This window comes from Eulemur rufifrons, chromosome 7 (assembly GCF_041146395.1).
Source record: "Eulemur rufifrons isolate Redbay chromosome 7, OSU_ERuf_1, whole genome shotgun sequence".
In the NCBI taxonomy this organism is placed as follows: domain Eukaryota; kingdom Metazoa; phylum Chordata; class Mammalia; order Primates; family Lemuridae; genus Eulemur; species Eulemur rufifrons.
The window spans coordinates 21,952,297-21,973,777 of NC_090989.1; the positions used below are offsets into that span (position 1 = coordinate 21,952,297).

The 21,481-nt window shown below is 31.8% G+C and overlaps 1 protein-coding gene across 1 annotated transcript in view; it reads right to left on the reverse strand.

Annotated features, from left to right (window-relative positions):
* Nucleotides 1-21,481, reverse strand: part of NCAM2 (neural cell adhesion molecule 2) — a 325,026-nt gene that overhangs the window by 79,132 nt on the left and 224,413 nt on the right. The window contains 2 exon segments of the mRNA XM_069472428.1: nucleotides 834-955; nucleotides 4,171-4,290. Coding sequence (XP_069328529.1) covers nucleotides 834-955; nucleotides 4,171-4,290 — 242 coding nt within the window.

Genomic DNA, 21,481 nt, shown 5'->3' on the forward strand with positions numbered 1-21,481 from the left:
GACCAATTATTTAAAATTCTGTCTGCTAAAATATATGCTGTATTATAGAGACAGTCATAAACATTAGTAAATAAATCTTACAGAATTTTATTTAAAATTATGTTTAATTTTTAACACATTCTATAGTAGATGCAAATACCCTATGATACTTATGAAAAAATTTTTGGAAAAATACTTTTCAATGACCTTTGACAACATTTTCACTAAAGGCAAAGAGGTAAAGTCCATAGAGATATATTCTTCATCACTCTACAACTAGCAGACATTTTTCATCCTCCACACCTATCAAAACCCCCCATGCATCTTTAAGTTTTCCAAAATCTGTTACTAGCTAGTGCTGATTAAATTTGTAGAAAACTATTGCCTTTTCCTTAAATTCAGTGTGGCCATTCTTTAACTGTTAAGGATTAAGCCATTCGATTATTTGATTAAAGTAATTTATTCTGAGGTGTGATTTTCTAATAATCCTATGAAATGTAGGATTAAGTAAGTATGATTGATATGAGGACTTAGCCTGAAGTTACTAATAACAAGTAGAATGGGAAATTTGTTGGGAAAATTGGGAAAATGATATTTCATTTCTGAAATGTTGACAAGTCTCATTTCAGACCTAGAAATAACAAGATGAAAACCATGAGATTATTTTGGTGATCTATGCTTAGATCTTACAAGAAATCTCACCATTTATAATGATGAATTTCAGGAATAGAAAATTAGCACTTATCGTTGTGGTTACTGAATATGATTTAGTCCTGATCTTTCTATAAACTCAATGCAATTCTTAATATAATTTGAAAAAACCTGTAGCAAATTATAATAAACAAGGTACTTACACTTCTATATTTCACTATGTATTCCAAAATAGGGGCCCCTCCATCATCCTGTTTGGTGATGCTGAGTTTAAAGCTCTTCCCACTGCTTGGCTGTCCATGTATGGATGGAGGACTTGGTTCACCTAGACATACAACACAACAGTTCTTCATTTGCACACATTTCACATACCTGGGAAACTATATTTCAATCAAAAGAAAATAGTTATATAATCAAAATAAATGATGTTTCCTGGATTTACCATTAGATATTTTACCTATGATGTGATATAACCTCAGATCCCCATTTTTCCTACCCAATAAGCAGAAACATTCATAAATCTAGAAGTATCATGCCAAAACTTTGAAACTTCAGGGCTAAATGTATTATTTATATTGATTTGCAAATGCTCTTAAAATAGTACTGCATTATGTTAATGTAAGTGTAAAACTTTATGTCTCTTATTAGTAATAGTATTCAAACCTATTTATTTTCTTCATGTAAATTTATTTTGTAAACATTTATTAATATAAACGTATTAACACATAAACCTGTATGTATTGTATACCTGTCAGGAAAGATAATGACTTGCAATTAGTTATATGCTTTAATGAGCATTTTCCTCCCTAGTTGCAAATTTGAATACAATTTATAGTATCCAATTTCATAGACCTATGTTTCAATATTTTATTTTTCTTCCACTTCATGAGCAGGCTTGCCTCTGATGTTATTCTTCAGCATATAGATGACCTTGTAACAAAGATGTTTATAATATTTTGAATAGAACAGGGATATATTTAAGTATAAGAATTTTCTATATGAAGGGCACCATCACTGCTTGGCAACTTGGAATGGGAATTCTCTGCTCTGTGTCACTGAGGTGATGTACTTGGGTGCTTGGGCATCCACTAGCATCTGTCTGCTTTTATTTCATCCAATTCTCTACAAATATCTTTATGGATATGTACATAATAAAACAAAGGATCTAATACACAAACTTTAGTATGCATTGTTCCAAAAACTGAAATACGCAGTCTTCTCTGAGTAATTCCAGGACAAACAAAGCACAATAGAATAAAGAGCATTGCCCATCTCCAAATGTAAAGAACCTGGGATTTCTCTTCTCAGCAGGTTATTTTTATTTCTAATATGGTGTTTATACCTTAAATAAGTAAGGAGTTTGCTTGCAGGAAGGCAGTCATTAAAGAAATATGACAATAGGGTGCATTGACATGCAAGTAGGCAATAAAATAGCCTTGCATGATAAAGCCATATAGAAACATTGAATAGACAAAATGTAGAGTGATTGTGCATTAAAATTAATTAAATTAGTGTGCATATATTACAGCATGCTATTCAGATACAAAATATTTTTTAGATGAATGTATTAAAACTTCTGTAAAAATCAGTATAATCTCTTTAAAAGTATTTAATAACATATTATGAGAAAATCTAAATATTACATAATGGATTTTATAACTCAGATGGTTTAGAATCATTTCTAAACTGGAATTTAGAATTTACATGCTATACAGTATAAATTTAATAATGGTAGTGTATTATATTATTATTATATTATCATTTTGATGTAATTATAAAGCAGAAACTATTTTCTGTAGCAAATATTTTACACATTTTAAAATTATTTATGCATATATTTAATTTTTATCATACACTAAATATATGATTATATTACAATTGATACTTACTTTGAAAAAAATAAATTTCAGAACAAAGATTCTATCAGAAAGAAATAAATTAGTGGTTTCTATTCTTGATTACAATAGAGTGTTCATGAAAAAGTAATAATATCAATACTAATCAATAATTAGTAATAGATAGTTATCGCATATTAAGTACTTTGTATATATGGCACATAAAGTACTTTTGAACCTCATTTGAGGGTTCAAAACAATCCTGAGAAAAAAACTAAAAATGCATATTTATTACTTAAAAATCCAATGTCTCTACCCTCAAAGTGCTCACTAGGCAGGGGAGAGGTTGACAAGTCAACAAAAGTACACTGAAAGAATAGAAGCATTATAATTTATTAATAAAAGGGAGAGAGAAAAAGGCAGAAACTGGTGATTTAATTTTGAAACACTAAGACAGGTGTTTTATGAGCAAATAAAGGAAAGTGTGCCTAAATGTAGGAGGAAATAAAGTTGGAGGGCTATTGGGAGTGTTATGGAAGAAATCATGCCATGACTGTGGGTTGATCTGCAGGCAGAATGCACAGTTCTGTGGGGAAAGAAAACAGCATCAGCAAACTATAGCTCAACATCCTGATGCAGACAGCTTCCTGGTTGTTCGGAGACGAGGTGTGAGATAGCAGGAAGACAAAAGTGGATCTGCAGGGAAGGTGGGAAGCTGAAGGGTGGTGCTGTTGAGAATTTTAAGCAGAGCAGGAATAGGCCTCTGTTGAAATTTCTGAAAAGTTACTTGAGAATCATTTTGGAAGATGAGTTAAGGGAAGACTAGACTGGAGGTAAGATTATGAATCAAGATTTATTTGGAGTCATCTTGTTGAAAAAATAATGAAGGACTAAAAAAGATACTAGCCTTGGGAATAGAGAAATGGAAATTCATCTGACAGATTTTATGATAAAAAACAGAGAATTATTGGTCACAAATTAAGGTAATATAAATTATTTTGTTCAATCTGACTGTCCTAACGTGTGTATAACAAGCAGGATTATGCACAGATTTCATAACAGCATTTGTTCGGTCACATTCATTATGTTTTCTCATATTTTAAATAATTTATTCAACATAAAGGAAATGGGAGTCTTCTTAAATTTAATCTTCACTTCACATAAACTCAATTGATTTGCAATATCCCAAAATAGAGTAGCTACCAGAACGAGGCTACAATAGTTATTCTTCTCCTACAGTCACTGTTGTAATGAATTAATTTCGTGGTTCATTTTTCTCACACTTAGCACCTACATAATTTGTGGGTTAAAGGCAGTAGTCATGCCTCATCAAAAGAACAGAATATTGTATGTGTTATACAGACATTTTTCTACTCTCTCACAGAATATAATCTGAACAGTACAATCCAATTAATCAGACTATGAATAAGAAGGCCACCTTCATAATGGAGACAATTTCCTGATAGCAATTTTTACTGCAAGTATTCTAGTGCACTTTTTCTTTTTGCCTTGGTCTAAAGTAAGGTTATTTTTAAAAATCTGAGATGTCACCATCTTCAGAAACCACTTCAACAAAGACATTTTTCACTCCCCAAAAGTATTAAAACATCTCAAATAGATTTTAAAATCTATTAAATATGAAAGTATAAAGAATGGCAACAAAGCAGAGAACAAAACAGAGAACAGAACAGTAATGATTACTTACGGACTGGTAATGTTTGGAAAATTTCTATTTTACTGTAGTCTCCTTGTCCCTTTCCATTTACAGCTGCAACCCTGATTTCATAAGTTGTATTTGGTTCCAGGTTGCTCAAAACAACCATTGCTAGAAGAAAAAAATATATATATGCCTATATTTAATGAATTTTAATAAGGAAAACAAATCAATCTAGTATTACAAGGCTCAGAGCATAATTTCACTATAAAGGTTTCTATGAAATATGTGAAAAAAATAGAAAATTCATACAAGAGAACGATTTGCGAGCATTCCTTTGTCACCTCTGTTTTAGCTTCTAAACCCATGCGTTAACTTTCAAAGAAGAAAATTAACAAAATGGAAAGTAAAATCTTTTGTTTCACCTGTTTAATATCCAAAAAATAAAAATGATGTGAACAAAACATCTCTTCTATATGTATCCCAAGTATTTTGTCTGCTCCAAATGGATTATTTCCATGAAATTTAATGGAGACATGGAATTCAATATATAGAACAATGATATACAATATAAGGTGTTTTGGTCATGTCAAAGAAGTGTCACAAAGTTGAAACTACAGCAAAATTGGTTCATTTATTCTATAATCTCAAATCAAATCAAATTATCTAACACTATCATAAAACATTCTCATAACTTGAATTTCCTCTCTGAATTTTTTCTCAATTATAGACTGTATCAGACCTGGATTCAAATGACACAAAGGAGCAGGAAGAATTTGAAAAGATATAGGGAATTAAAAATTATTAGAAACTTCTCCTAGGTCATGTCAACCTTTTTAGTTTGACAGATAATTTTGGATGCAATTGCAGATTTCAAAATATTACATCTTCAAAAATTCCTTTGATGTAGCTAACAAAATTCCATAGTTGCCTTTATCCTTAACTGCTTTTGTTAAACAAAGCAAACATTTAACTAGTGGAAATGGCAATGTCTTGATGACAATCAAAAGGAAGTATTTATGACTTACACAATAACTCCAAGTCAAATGATCAGTTTATATTAAAAGAAGATATATAGTGGGTAAAGACATGAAAAGAAATTGTTTAAAAGAAGATAGACTAATTGCCAAAAAGCGTATGAAAAAATGCTCAACATCGCTAATCATCAGGGAAATGCAAATCAAAACCACAATGAGGCCGGGCGCGGTGGCTCACTCCTGTAATCCTAGCACTCTGGGAGGCCGAGGCGGGTGGATTGCTCAAGGTCAGGAGTTCGAGACCAGCCTGAGCAAGACCCCGTCTCTACTAAAAAATAGAAAGACATTATATGGACAACTAAAAATCTATATAGAAAAAAAAAATTAGCCGGGCATAGTGGCGCATGCCTATAGTCCCAGCTACTCGGGAGGCTGAGGCAGTAGGATCGCTTAAGCCGAGGAGTCTGAGGTTGCTGTGAGCTAAGCTGACGCCACGGCACTCACTCTAGCCTGGGCAACAAAGTGAGACTCTGTCTCAACCAAAAAAAAAAAAAAAAAAACACCACAATGAGTTATCACCTAACTCCAGGGAGAATGGCTTTTATCAAAATGTCCCAAAACAACAAATGCTGGCATGGATGAGGAGATAAAGGAACACTCATACACTGCTGGTGGGACTGCAAACTAGGACAACCTCTGTGGAAAGTAATATGGAGATAAAGAGCTACAAGTAGATTTCCCATTTGATCCAGCAATCCCAACCCTGGGCATCTACCCAAAAGAAAAAAAAGACATTCTTTAAAAATACATCTGCACTCAAATATTTACAGCAGCACAATTCACAATTGCAAAGATGTGGAAACAACTCATGTGCCAATCAATACATGTATGGATTAATAAAATGTGGTATATATATACCAAGAAGTATTATTCAGCAATAAAAAATAGTTAATTAATACCTCTTTAATTAAACTGGATGGATCTGGAGCCCATTCTTCTAAGTGAAGTATTGTAAGAATGGAAAAACAAACGTCACATGTACTCACCATTAAATTGGAACTAATTGATCGATACTTATGTGCATATATGGAAATAACACTCATCAGAAATCAAGCAGATGGGAGGAGCAAGGAGGGGATGGGTAAATTCACACCTAATGGGTACAATAACTATGACTCAAACTGTACAAAAACAATTTATGTAACCAAAACATTTTGTACCCTTATAGTATTCTGAAATTAAAAAAAGAAGATATATAAGAGATTAAATTGTAGGTAATCAGGATCATACTTGCAGAGCTATTTTTTTACATGAATCATGCCTAAAGATGATATATATTCAATAAATAAAGTCAAATTTATTAATATATTATTTCTGATAATTATGTTATAATGCAGATTCACTTAATGACAGTTTGTCTTTCTATACTGTATGGAAATCATGGTATCTATTTAGCTTTTTATTGTAATTAATTAAACTTCAACTTAATTATTTATCATATTCTATTAATGGAAAAGTAAAAAGTTGCTGAATACATGGTAGAGTTGTTTCTTTGTCTAAAATGCAGATGCAAAAAATATGTAAATTACTTAATGTCAGGTAAATATTAATGGCCAAAAATCATATTCTAGATATCAACCAAAACTTATTTAATCCCATAGAGAAACAATACATTTCTAATTGGCAAAATTTACATTTGTATTTCTCAATTTCTCTACTGTATAAGAAAACTGAATTTTCTTTTCAGAATGCACCGCCTTGTCAAAGCCCCAGGTTATAACACACAATGTCAGACTTAAGAGAGACCAATTGCGAAAAGACTGACTGGCATAAAAGTCCAAATCATTAGACGCTTCAAGGGTAAATGGGAAGACCAAGGCTTGAATTTAACAATTTCTGACAGGCCAACAACTTGCAAGCTTTTTCATGAAACCTCGACCCAGTTGGTGACCTGGAGTCAAGAAATACAGAAGTCTGGCACCAGAAACAGAATATAGTTACAATGAAGAGAAGCTGAGCGCATAGATGGAGCTGGGTATACAGATTATGGAAAGGGAAAAGGGGCTCTAAGAGTTAAGAAGCTAAAATGCTAAGAAGTTCAGATTCTTTTGTCCTTAAGAGGGAAAGCTTTTGATCAAAGTCAGAACAACAAGGGATTCAAGAGTTAAAAATTTGTAACATTTTATTGATTTAATCTATTAATAAATGTAAAAAAATTAAAACCAAAGTAAACTAGGCTCATATGTCCCCATGCTACATATAGTCTTGCTTCCTTAAAGAATAATACAGCTGAACACGACTGCTCTAAGACACATTGTATTGACTGTCCAAAAGCCTATTTTTCTTGTAAGGCTTGAAGAATAAGCACACTTTCAAAAGCAGAGAACTTTGATATATGCTACACCTTTCTAAATTTCTGTGATATAAAGATGCAGCTGCAACCACCATTTTAAAAACATATGGTAGACTGTAGCTTGGCTGTGTTGCTCAGAGCAACTGGTAATGCTATATTCAATTGTTTGTCTTAATACAATTCAAAAAGAAAAGCAACAGAATTTAAAACACAATTTTAATGGCAAATAAAATTCCACATCCATTAGCAAGTGTGAAGATCATATTCTAAACATGGTCTCTTCATCTTTTTAGGTTAAAAATTGTTGACAACCGAGCTATCAAAGTACCAGAGCCTATATAATAAGATTGAGATTATTGCTCAGGCTAAACAATGAAAACAAAACCTGTCCCCCACTAAAAAAAAAAAAAAAAAATTACAAAAAGCAGTTCCACAATTGACTTGAATTATTTGAGTATTTAAAGCTCTTTCTGGCTTGGATTGTCAGCATTACCTTCTTCTAACATTTCACAGGGGCTGTGAGGAGCTTTGAGAATACCACTAACTCTACCAAAGAAAACTCTATTTCCTTAGTTAGATTATGATCAACTCAGAATGGATTTTCCCCATGTTCTCTCATAGTTTTCTCTTCTTAATGTCAAGGGTCTCCCATGTGCTGACCGAGTTTCACATCAGAGCAGTTGGCAGAGGAGAGGTGCAAAGAGGGCACCCGCAATGACGGTTAAACTGTTATTACAATGCTGGGCTAAAGCACTCACAGTTAAAGTGCATGAGGGGAGGTGTTATAGACGATTTTCACAATTATAGTGGGGAGACATGAAAGTAAACCTATTGATGCAAGTTTTACAAAGTTTAGGTACAAAAAGTCAGTTTGTTTTTGACTTCTGACTATAAAGATTTTGGTACAATAACTCTTATTATGAAGCTTATTAACATTGCATGAATGACTGTAATGATTATTGTGTGAAGTAGAAAGAACTCCATATATTGAGACCACATTAAAGAGAAGAAAAGGAAAAGATTCAGGGGAGGCAAACCCTGGAACTGTAATTTGACTTTCCTTTCTTAAATGAGAGGATATATACATTAAAGCATCTGTAATTTACTGGCAAATTACCAAACATAGGGTTTTTGAACACCCAAGGTGGGGCCTGAAAGCAAACCACCACTTTAAATATGAAAGGTTGTGCACTCTATAATAGAGTTGTACCTCAAATTATGAAGTTAGTTAATGGAAGACTTTCTTTCCCTAAATGTGCCCATACAATAGAACAATAGATATGCAAATTGAGGTGTAGGATGGGTTCTTATCCCTACAATTTATTAGAAATTCAAACTCCAAAATTAGATGAAAGTAGATCTAGATTACAAACTAGTAAAACTAGTGAAGGTTCTCTAAGGACAAATGGCATAAAATAAGGTATTTTATAGCTATATTCAAACAGTATGGTTTGGAAATCAGAATAAAATTATTCTAAAAATTACAAATCATGAATTTTTCTTTGACATGGCAACAGGGATGGGTTCTATAATGAATATGGTTTCCCTCACTAATTTAATATTTCTTCTTGATTTATATATAATTGAGTTTTATAAGTAACCATTTGTCATCTGGCTATCAATGCAAAAACTACAGCAAAACATTGAGATAGATTAAACAATGACATTTAAACTTGTAAGTGACAGGAATATGTCTTTTTTTTTTTTTTTTACAAGTTTGGAAATCATCACACTAGATAGAAAGTTTTGACATTTGATTCTCCTTTTATAAGAGACTCAGACTTTATTAATAGGAGCTATGAAAAATAAGTTTTTGTTCAGATAATGTATAGTAAATTCCTTTGTTTTGGCTGTCAAAAAAAGCAGAGGCTACAGAAGATTTACAATCCTTAACGGGGGAAAAAACATATTTGTTAACTAATTAGGCTGGGCAACTGAGCAACATTCTAAAGTGAGATTAGATTTATTCATGCTCTCTTCCCTTTCTCAAATATTAGATTTCTCCATGGGGTTTTCCTGTCATTCAGTGTAAGCAGATAAGTTTTCCCTTGATGTAAATTACTGTATCACCCACCTAAAATGGAACTGTTCATGTTGTCAGAAACTGTGAAACAATTCCGATAGCTATGAGAAATCACAAAGGTTAGCTATGGTAGAAATGATCATGCAAAATTACACTTGCTGTTAATCTCCTTAGATAGATCTGAGAATATGGTGAAGTCCCTGAAGTTTCCCATAAGAGAATCAGCTTTTGCTCTGTAAACAATTAAAACAAGCAAAAACATTTTTTTTTTTTTGAAAGAGAGAATTCTCTGACTCATTTCTGCAGGAGTTTTCAACAAGCTTGAATAATTATAAAAGTAAATTTTTACTATTTCTATGCATGATTTAGAATTTTTCAATATTTTGACCCACATAAACATGACTTCAGGGATAATTTCATTGCTAATGAAAATTAAGTTTTCTTAAGAAGTTTATGTATGTAATCATCTCAGTTTGATTATATTTCATTTGCTTTTGAAAGTTAAATTTTCACTTTTGAACAAATTATATTGTGGTTTCATATTCCCATTAGTTGCATAAAAATATGATCCCATCTTTTAAAAAGTACTTAAAATACTTTATGAATCATAATATATAACATGTATCAATATATACTTTCCTACAAATAACATTTATGGGTAAACTCTTTGTAATAAATAATTCATATGTATACATATTTTGATGAAGAATAGAAAAAAAATAATCTAATGAGTATGTGTTACTTGTCCTGGGCTTTTATCAAAACAATATGTTGATAGCACTATTTTAAGATCACAATCTGTCATTTCTAAATTTTCATTATCTATTTACTATACTGCTTTTTATGTTCTTTTCCATCTAGTATAAGTTATGTATAAAAATAAACAACTGTCAATTGAGTTTTAATTGATATGAGATTTTATATAGAAAATACATATTATGCTGTGAAATCAGATGGCTTCCATTAAAATATAAAAGCTTCCTCCTATATAAAAACTTTAGAGTATTATTCTGAAATTAAAAAAATAAATAAAAAAGTCTTAGTTAAAAAAATAAAAATAAAATAAAATTATGGAAGTGTTGTTCAAGACTATTGGATACAAACATATATGCCAAAGATGATTCCATTTCTGTAAACCAGAAAGTAGAAAATATAATATATACAGCACTATGATATTCCAAATCAATAAATTATAAAATACATCAAAGTAAAAGGAGCTTTAAATAGATAATTATTAAAAAGCATTAAAGTATCTAAGTAAACTAATGTACCATTTTAATGTAAAAAAATGAAAAAAGAAAAACCTTAATTTAACAATGGTTCATCAAATGAAATAGGTTTCATAAAGAATTCATACTTTTTCATTTCAAATATAAGACTTTTTTAGTATATATAAAGTTATTTATCCAAGAAGAGTTTAACTGAAACCTTTTTTCAGGACCCATGAGCATATTATAGATGTATAATTACCAAATATTTCCGTCTACAGGAAAAAACAATAGGTTTTCATAAAATACTCATGTAATATCTTGATGACTGAAAATAAGCTGAAAATGATTTCTCACTCACAAAATTGATAATTTCCCAAAATGTCCATACCACAAAACTATCTACTATAAGCTTTTTATGTTTTATTTTATTTTTTTGGCAGTTGGGTGGGGATAAGTTAATCTTTTATATAAGTAATTAAATGCCCCCTCTCTCCTCCGTGCTTAGAGATTCTAAACCTCATTTTAGCCATTTAACCTCCTAATAATCTCTATACATACATTTTTATCAGTTATTGATCATGCTCCCATTATTGTATTTGGCTATTTTATTGTAAGAAACTTTTTATTATAATGATCTCATGAGAAGAACACATATCACATATATCATAAATATTGTCTCCAACCCTTAAATATTAAGTGGAAAACAATAATTCAACAAAGAGGTTTTGAGTTTGGATTTTTAAAAAATATTTCAAACAAAACACCACTTTTAAAGAAATTGACCCAAAGAGGACACTTGCTAAACCTATAGTTGCTATCCTTTATCACTTAGTCACTCTGCTCTTGTTGCTGAACATTTAAAGTACATTGCACTTCTCCAAGTAAAACTTTTGTTTTGAAGAAGAAGCTGCTATTATTGATGATATGTCATTAAAACTTAGACAAACACAGTTTGGTTACTTTCTCCATTTCATAGATAAGTAAATAGAGGATCAGAATGTGTATCAGCCACTACACAGCAGAGCTTGGATTTGAACATTATTTCTATCTTAAGTTAAAGCTTGGCATAGCCCACAATTTTATGCTAACCTATAAAACCAGAGTACAGAAAAGCCTCTGTAAAAAGCAATAAAAAAATCCTTATAACATGAATATAAGGAAAACTTATTCTCTCTTCCCAAAGACATTAATTACAAATAAAAATTAAAATGATAATATTGTATAAATGCTTTTTGCTCCAGTTTTATTGAGATATAATCAACAAATAAAATTGTACATGTTTTAAGATATTTAATTTGATGTTTGTTACATGAATACATTGTGAAATAACCACCACAATCAAGCTAATTAACATATTCATCACTTCACATAGTTACCATTTTCTCTTTGTGCGTGTGTGTGTGCATATGTGTACGCTTAAGATCTACCCTCTTAGCACATTTCAAATACACAATATGACATTGTTAATTATAGCCACATTTTTGTACGTTAGATTTCCAGAACTTATTCATCTTGCATAACTGAAACTTTGTACAAACATTTCTTCATTTCCCTCAAATCTCAAACCCTGGAACCACCATTCTACGTGCTGCTTCTATGAGTTTGATCATTTTAGATTCCTCACTTAAGTGAGACTATGTCATATTTTTGTCTTTCTATGTCTGACTTATATTAACATAGTATCCTCCAAGTTCATTCACAGTGTCATGAAAGGCAAGATTTATTTTTTAAGGCAGATTAATATTCCATTGTGTGTCTGCATGTGTGTATGTATTTATACCATACTTTCTTCATTCATCTATAGTCATTTAAGTTGCTTCCATATCTTAGCTACTGTGAATAATGCTTCAATGAGCATGGGAGTGCAGATTTCTCTCTGAGATCCTGATATCATTTTCTGTGAGTAAGTTCCTAGAACTGGGATTGCTGACTCATAAGCTAGTTCTACTTTTAATTTTTTGAAGAACCTCCATATTATTTCCATAAAACAAGTATACAAGTGTTCCCTTTTCTCCACATCCTCACCAATACTTATCTTTTCTTTTTATGAAAATATCCATCCTAACAGGTGTGAAGTGATATATTATTGTGGTTTTGATTTGCATTTCTCTGATCACTAGTGGAGCTGAGCACCCTTTCACATACCCACCCATTGGACATCTGTGTGTCTCATTTGAGACATATTTATTCAGGTCCTTTGGCCATTTTTTAATTTGTTCTTTATTATTAATCTGGGTTATTTGTTCTCTTGCTGTTGAGTTGTATGAGTTCCTTATATATTATGGATATTAACCCCTAATTGGATATATTGTTTACAAATATTTTCTCCTATCCTGTAGGCTGCCTTTTACAAACTATTGATTGTTTCCTTTGCTGTGCATAAACATTTTGGTTTAATGCAATCCTGTTTTTCTATTGTTGCTTTTGTTGCCTATGCTTCTGGTGTCATATCCCAAAAGTCATTGGCCAGACCAATGTCAAGAAGTTTTTCTCTCTATTTTGTCTTTGTTTGGACTGCTATAACAAAATACCATAGACTGGGTGGCTTATGAACAACAGAAATTTTTTTCCCCACAGCTTTGGGAGCTGGGAATTCCAAGACCAAGGAGCCAATATATTCAATGTCTGGTGAGTGCCTGCTTCCTAGTTCCTAGACATCGTCTCACTTTTTTCTCACATTTCAAAAGGGGTAAGGCAGGTCTCTGGGGGAGGGGAAATTCTCTTATAATGGCACTAATTCCATTCATGATGGCTCCACATACTCATTCCATTAGACCTAAAGCCTTGAAAATAATTCTCTTTGGCTCAATTCTCTGCCCTCCAGGCCCTCTAGGGTGGAGGTTCTGTCTTTTGGACCCAGTGTTAAAGAGGTCCTGGCCATGAAGCTTTGCTAAACAGGGTTTGGACCACCAAGGCTCCAGAAGGCCCTGCCCCATGGGTGCTCTCTGCTTGGGCCCCACTCCTGCAGCAATTCTCTGCCTGGGCCCAGGGCTCTCCACAGCTGGGGATCTGAGTTTCCAGCTCTGCTAGGAGGTCTGTCCTTTGCAATGCACGTGGAGACAGCCATGCTCCCAGGGCCTGTACAGTCTGTATGTCAGTGGGGACAGTGACACAGAAAATGACCAAAGTTTGCTGTGTGTGCCCTCTAAAGGAGAGTGCACCATGGCCTACCACCACACCAGGGTCCACTGGAGCCACTCCTGGGGCAGTGAGGAGCCTGGTGCCAGAGTGCAAGGAGCAGAGTTTATAATGTGAGGTGGTACCAGGAAGTCCTGCAGGTACTTCCGATCCCTCCTTTACAATCTCTCTCCTACAGACCTTTAAACCCTGGTCATCTGATGGAAGTGATAGCTCTACTAATCTTCAGATTGGTTTATGATCATTCTCCATTGTTTTGAAAAAATATTAAATAGTTCCTGGATTCTAATATTGAGATAGCTGATCCATACTAATCTCACCAAATATTCTCTTGGCCAAACACTTAATGTTCTTTCCCAATCTTTCTCATCTTCTGCAAAATGGATAGGGTGAAAATTTTCCAAATATTTAAATTCTGCATCCCTTTTGATTAATAATCCATCTTTAAATCATCTCTTTCTCTTGTGTTTTATTAATAATATAAGTAGTTGGGAAAAACCAGGCTGCTCTTTCAACACTTTGTTTAGAAACTTACCCAATCAAATATCCGATTTCATCACTGGCAAGTTCTACCTTACAGAAAATATTAGGACATAAACACAGTTCATTCAAGTTCTTTGGCATTTTATAGCAAGGATAGCCTTTCTTCAGTGGTCCAATAACATGTTCTTTATTTTTGTCTGAGACCTCATCTAAATGGCCTTTAATGTTTATGTTTCTGTCAACATTCTGTTCAGGATTAATTAAGTATCCTCTAAGAAAAGTGAGGCTTTCTCTACACCTCTCCTATTTTCTGTCTGTGTACTCACAAGAATTTCCCTTAAAGGTCTCTTCAAGGCAATGTACACTTTTACTAGCATGTATCTCAAAACTCTTCCGGCATCTACCCATTATGCAGTTCCAAAGTCTCTTCCACATTTTCAGGTATTTGGTAGAGCAGCATTTCCGCTTCTTGGTAGAAATTCCTACCTTAGTTCATTTGAGCAGCAATAATGGAATACCATAACTGAGTGGCTTATAAATAATAGAACTGTATTTCTCACAGTTCTGGAAACCTGAAAATTCCAAGATTAAGGTGCCATCAGATTTGATATATGGTGAGGACCCACTTCCTGGTTCATAATCATTTTCTGACTTTGTTTTCACAGAGCAAAAGGGGCAAGGCAGCTCTCTGGGGTCTCTTTTTTAAGGGCACCAATCCCACTCATGAGTGCTCTGCCCTTGTGACCTAATCACCTACAAAAGACCCCACCTTCAAATGACATTACATTGAGAATTAGGATATAACATATGAATTTTGAGGGTACACAAATAATTAGTTTATGGCAGTTTTCTTCCAGTAGTTTTATGGTTCTAGGTCTTAGCTTTAAGTGTTCAATTCATTCTGAGCTGATTTTTGCATATAGTGTAAGATATTTTTGAAATTTAATGTAAGCTATTAGAGGACACAATGCCTTTCTTAGAATACTTAATTATATGTTTCTGAGATCTCATTAGACTAAATAATGTAAATCCATGCTGATTATCTTCATGAATTCCTACCGCTCTATAATGGACACAATTCAGTGATTTTTATTATAGTTCACAGAAGCACATTATAATCATAGTAAAAAATGTAAAGAAGAAAAGTTTAGAACAAAGTCATGTTAGACTATCTGATTAAGAGAATTTATTTTTAAGCCTCTTGTAGAAAAGAGGCACTTACCAGCCACTTCTGCATATTGTACATTCTGGCCAATCTATTTTGTTTTGTTTTTAACAACCAAATCAATCAGTTTCTTTCATGTATCCTGTTCAAAACTCCCAGTCACATTTCCAGATAATGAGGAATGAACTGTTCTTGCTTTGTCATCTATAGTCTGCATTATGGAATGTATCAAACCCCACAGAGAGTTCAGAGATACTGTTAGAATGTGAACAAGATTTGGGATCAGTGCCCCAAGTTCAACATTGACCAGGTTTTTGTTTGTTTGTTTTTTAGTTTTTATTTTTCAAAGTTTTATTTCTTTATTTTTAAGGAATGTACAATATTAATTTTTTGGAAAACATAATAATATTTCAAATTTCTCTTTGATAATTCATTTCTTTCTGTAGCTAATCCAGAATTTCTATTGTTCTAATAAATTGCTTTTCATTTTTCAATGAAATTCAGGATACAAAAACATCGTACTCTCTCAAGATATTTGTAAACGTGTTCCTTTCTGTCCCTTGTTGCTGCTTCATAGTAATTTATCATTTTCTATCTAAATTTAAATGTTTCAAATTAATTCATATGACTTTTTGTCAAGATTTTCACATCTCTAAAAAAATTTTTATAAAAAAATATATTCATAAATAATTCAAACACTGAATATTACATTATATTCCATAATGCTATTTTAAAATGTTACACATTATTTTGAATATATTTTGAATATAGAATACTGTAAAATATGTTTTTTGGAGAATTTAAATTATGAGGACAGTAGTTCCATGACTAAACATCTGTGTGCAAAGCTTATTTTCTTATGAACACATCATACAGACTGAGGATGCTCACCTGAATAATTTCACCAGAAATTCTCCAATTAAAAAAAAAAATCATGTGAATCTTGAATTTTAAAGCTTAAAGAATTAATGTCTATACATGAAAGTTTTAATAAATGCAATGATTGTGGACAGAAAATGTAAAAATAACAACTTAATCTTGTTCCAATAACTTTGATTTGGGATGTTATGGCTGTATTGAGTCATCAAATACAACTGAAATAAGGTATTTTTTTTAAGCCAAATAATTTCTCTTCAAAAAGACACTGATAAAAGGTAAAATTGTGTTAGAACTTGGTGAAGAAATCATGTGATCTAATTTGTTGTATGAAGTTATAATGTTAGATGTAAAAAAATTATAATCTTCTCATTTGAAATCCACCTGTGTTTAGTGAAGCTTAATAAAATGCAAACGAGAATAAATTATTAATCCTAATTATTATCCTTAGGCAAAATTGTGATAATTTCCCCTTGTATCTATACAGGGAAAATGTATATTAAGCTTATGAAAATTCAAGTAATAGTACTAACCCACCTGCTTAATGAAAAAGGCAAGTGTAACCTGTTTCTGTTTATAGTTCTTTTTACATTTATTAAGAAATTTAAATATCTTATATCTGCTACCACCCTTAAAGCACAGATGTTTATAAGTCTTCTAACATTTAGGCGATTTAATAGGCTAATACATATACTGGGCCAGATCTATTTTTATACTTCAGTTTTGAGGCTCTCTTGAATATGTTTTTTATCCTAGGATCACAAAGTTTAGGTTTAATAAGATTACCATTTCTTGAAACAGGAACAGATTTATGAAATGTATTAAAAATAGTTTTATAGTATAATACATATTCTTTTGAATATAGTTATATATGAACTGCATGACATGTGTTCATATTTACTAGCTATACTCACATAAAGTTAGGGATAGTACCGCCTTATAAATTGAAATTATATCTCAAACTTACCATAAGGAATGATAAACACAAATGGATGAAATAGGTAATGGAATGTGAAATTCAAAAATATTGATTGAATTTATCTGATTTAGACTAATTAACACAAAGTGAGAGAATAAAATTCTAGTGGGTACACACATATCTATATATTACACATGCACAATTTAACATGAAGGATTAGGTAAGAAATTTTTGTTATTATACTCTCACTACATTGAACAGTGTTTTGAATATTGTAGATAGTCATTTAACGCATGAAAACTTTAATTTCATTGTATAATTTTGTGATTAACACAGGAAAAGTATGATTTTTATGATTGTGTATGTGTCTATATGTGTATTTAGAAAAGAGTAGATGGACATATTTCTCTAAAGTCTGATAAATAAATTTCAACAGTGTGGTTATAGGGATGCTAGGCATAAAAAATCATAACTCAGCTTTAACATACTCTTTAAAAATTCAAAAACAACATCCACAGGATACCGAATTATTGTTATTGTAGACTTCTGTACTTCAAGAATCAAAACATACCGTCAAGCAAACAAACAAAACCTAACTATAAATATCACTTTACATTGTAAAGAATAATTCAAGAATATATAGAGGGGAAAAATAAATTTCAATATTTTGAGAACTAGTGAAAATGGGAATTTCAAAAATAACAAAGAAACATTAATGTAGTCTAGAAAAATAATGAAAATGTATATAAAGTGATATGATATGCTAAGTGTCCTTCATCGTTACTAAATGCGTAATGAAAGGAAAATGCTTTTACTTTTATAAACCAGAATTTTGCTTAATGTGATAAAGGAGAATTTGAGAAAGGTTGTTCCCTAGTTAAAAGGACCCCTTTTTAGTAATATCCTTGGGTCTTGAAGGATAGACTTAAAAAGGGTGGGAGGAGGAATAGCATAAATTCAGGTATGACTATAAGAAAGCAGGATGAATGTTGGGAAGCTTGTCTTCAGGGTTGAATATTCAACTATTTATGTAGGAGAATGATTATGAGATTGGATAGAAAAGAAAGGTTAATATACATACACATGTATATGCTCATATACATATATATGTATAATAGTATATATATTCATATGCATATGTAATAGTAATATACATTTCTTCAATGTGATTATTTTAATAATTCAAATAATTATTTGAATGTTTGCATGGTTTGATTAGAGAAATGAAAAATATTGTATGATGTATCTTTAGGCACCCTAACTGTTGACCTTTCAGATACCTTGGAATATGTGTATCCTAGTGTAGATATCACTGATACATGCAATGGTGTTTTTTTAAAAAAGCAAACCAAAGCAGTGCATTAATTTAAAAGATTAACAGAAAGGTTAACAGACACTGACATGTAGAAAAATAAGGAACAGAAGAGATGGCAACAGTAAGACAAAATAATAATATTATCTCCATGGTCCACATATAAAGTAAAAGTTGTGAGAAATAGGATGGTACCAGTTTCTGAAACCATATCTAATTGTGCCAGTCTGTGGTGTTCATCAGCCCCTATAAAATGGTACTATTGAGTGAGGGCATTAAAACTTTCCAAATACAAGTATCTTAAGCCATTTAATGAATAGAGGAATGGTTCTATAATCCTCCTAAACCCTTGAAGATATTTATTTACATGCTATAATAGAGAAAATAAATAATCTTCATAATAATTTTAATAATCAAAAAGTCAAATGTTTAATACAGTGAAGTATGTTTGCCATGATTTCAAAAATTCTAGTTATATAATTTAAATCTGTCTTCTAAAATGTTCTAAGAGTAAAATTCGCTACCAAAATAACCATGATAAGTAAATCCACCAAGATTCTTCACTGGAATTAAGACGACTTTTTAAGCCACATTCTAGCAAAGATCATATTTACACTAAATCTTAAAAGTATCCAGAAGAGCATATGTTTGAGCAGTGAGAATTAAACTTTCTTGGAACTATGAATACTTTCTTCCTCCTGTGGATTAAATTACTATAAAATACTCATGAAATATTCATATTTGTTTTCTCACTGCTCACAAACACCATCCCTACATAAATTAATATCATTTCTTTGTATATATTTATCTGATTCATAAAATTATGTAAGCAGAGAAAAATCTCATTAATTTTGTTGAAAATTAAAAAAAAAATTTGCATAGAAGCTCTCTTTATCATAGAGGAGCAACCAGACTGGGTATGGAATTATGTATGAATTTGTGTCTTTATATTGAGATATGTGAGGAAGTTTCTCACAGACAAGTAATTTCACTGAAAACTGTTATTATTTCTTAATTTCTCTCTGAGCTTACTGATTGTATACTTAGAATTACATAGTTTAAATTCATTAAGAATGTAATTATATATAAAATTATAATTTAGCTCTGGTTCTCTTTACGGCCACAGTGAAAACATTCTAAAATTGTCTTGTTTTGAGTTTTAATAAACAGAAACCTTTACACTATATACAATTCAGAACAACTTTTCTTTCACTGAAAATATGGAATTAGTGTAGATTATTTCCCTGCTTTTTATGCAATTCATAAGTTATGAATGCACTTGCATTTAACATAGGCAGATGCATTTTACATTCAATTTCTTCTTTACCATATGAAATATACCATTTAGTAATGATAGTCATTTTTATTTGGGCACATTTAAGCTGGAAATAGTGTAATCACAGAAAATATTCCTTTTAGAGAATTTTTTAAAAGGCACTGAAACTCATTAAGATTTTGAAATCTGTAGTAGTTTAAAGCTAACACTAAACACTGGTTATTTTTAATTGTTTCTATAATAGCGAAATTGAATAGTATGATAGTGGGAAATCCAGTTTCACCCAGGCAATTGTGAATATTCTGGATTAAAAGAAACATTTCGGCATAAACACCCTGAAGCATAACTTGAACTGATGTTACAATAATCTTTAGGTACTGAGAAATCTGTATACCCTGCAGAAAAACCACCTCTTTAATGGCTATCTCTCACTGATTTTTTAAAAAGTAAAAATTTAGACTCATGTCATCATAATTGGTAACCAAAGAGGCTTGTTAAGATCTGGCATGCCACAGCATTTCAAAAATGAAATAACTATCAATGGCTCATTGATAGTCAATGGACCCCATGAATCTCTTAGTAATTGTTAAAAAAAACGTGCCTGATAATGCAGTATACAACAAAAGAAAATGCACAGTAATATATTTTTCAACACCACCAAAAATAAGCAAAATAGAGAAGAATAAAAAAGGAAAAAATATATAGTTAAAGTGATCCGTGTTTTTGGGGGGGATTGAAGAGAGATAATTGTTATCATGCAGGATAATATTCTGAGGTGCATCCCCCCCACAAAATGCAAGTAACAGACTCATATGAAGAATTTTTCATTATTTTTAATGGCATCATGACACAATGTAGAAAAACTCCCTAGCAATTTAGAAAACTCACAATTTAGATAACTTATTATTATATGGTAAACATATTTGAGGAAATACTAATATTTTTAATAAAAATTTGTAAGCAGGCTACACAATGGCTCAGTCTACAGATCTTTTCTGTTCCCTCTTTACATTTATTCCTCTATTGTTTTCACAACATCATGACTTCAAATATCTAAATGCCAATGACTTCTAAATTTGTGCCTCCAGTTCAAACTTCTCTTGAAGCCATCCTTTACTGAAGACATCACCATAAATGCTAAATCACAAGGCTGATTTTCACTCGCAAACAAGATCCATCTCTAGTTGCCCCCTTCTCAGCATTCTTCTAGTGGAGATGTTAGGTATAATATCTCAGAATTAGCCTTAACTTCATTACTCTTCTTTCTACCCTATGTCCTATCTTCCATGTTCTTACCCATATAAAAAAATACTCCTGATAGCACCTTTAAAATATGTCTAGAAGCTGACCACTTTTACCATCTCCTGAAATGCCTGGTTAGAATGCTGAATATCTTTCATTTAGAAGATCATCATTGGCTATGAACTCGTTAACCTAATTGCTTTCTTCCCTCAACCGAGTAGGTAGAGTGATATTAAAATATTTCTGGTCATGTCCCTCTGCACAGACGCTCTGACGGATCAATCCCCCTTTTACCTGAAAAAAAAAATTGAAGTCCTGTGCTGTCCTACAATGTGCTTCTCAAACTTTAATGTGTATGTGAATACCTGGTTATCTTTTAAAATGAAG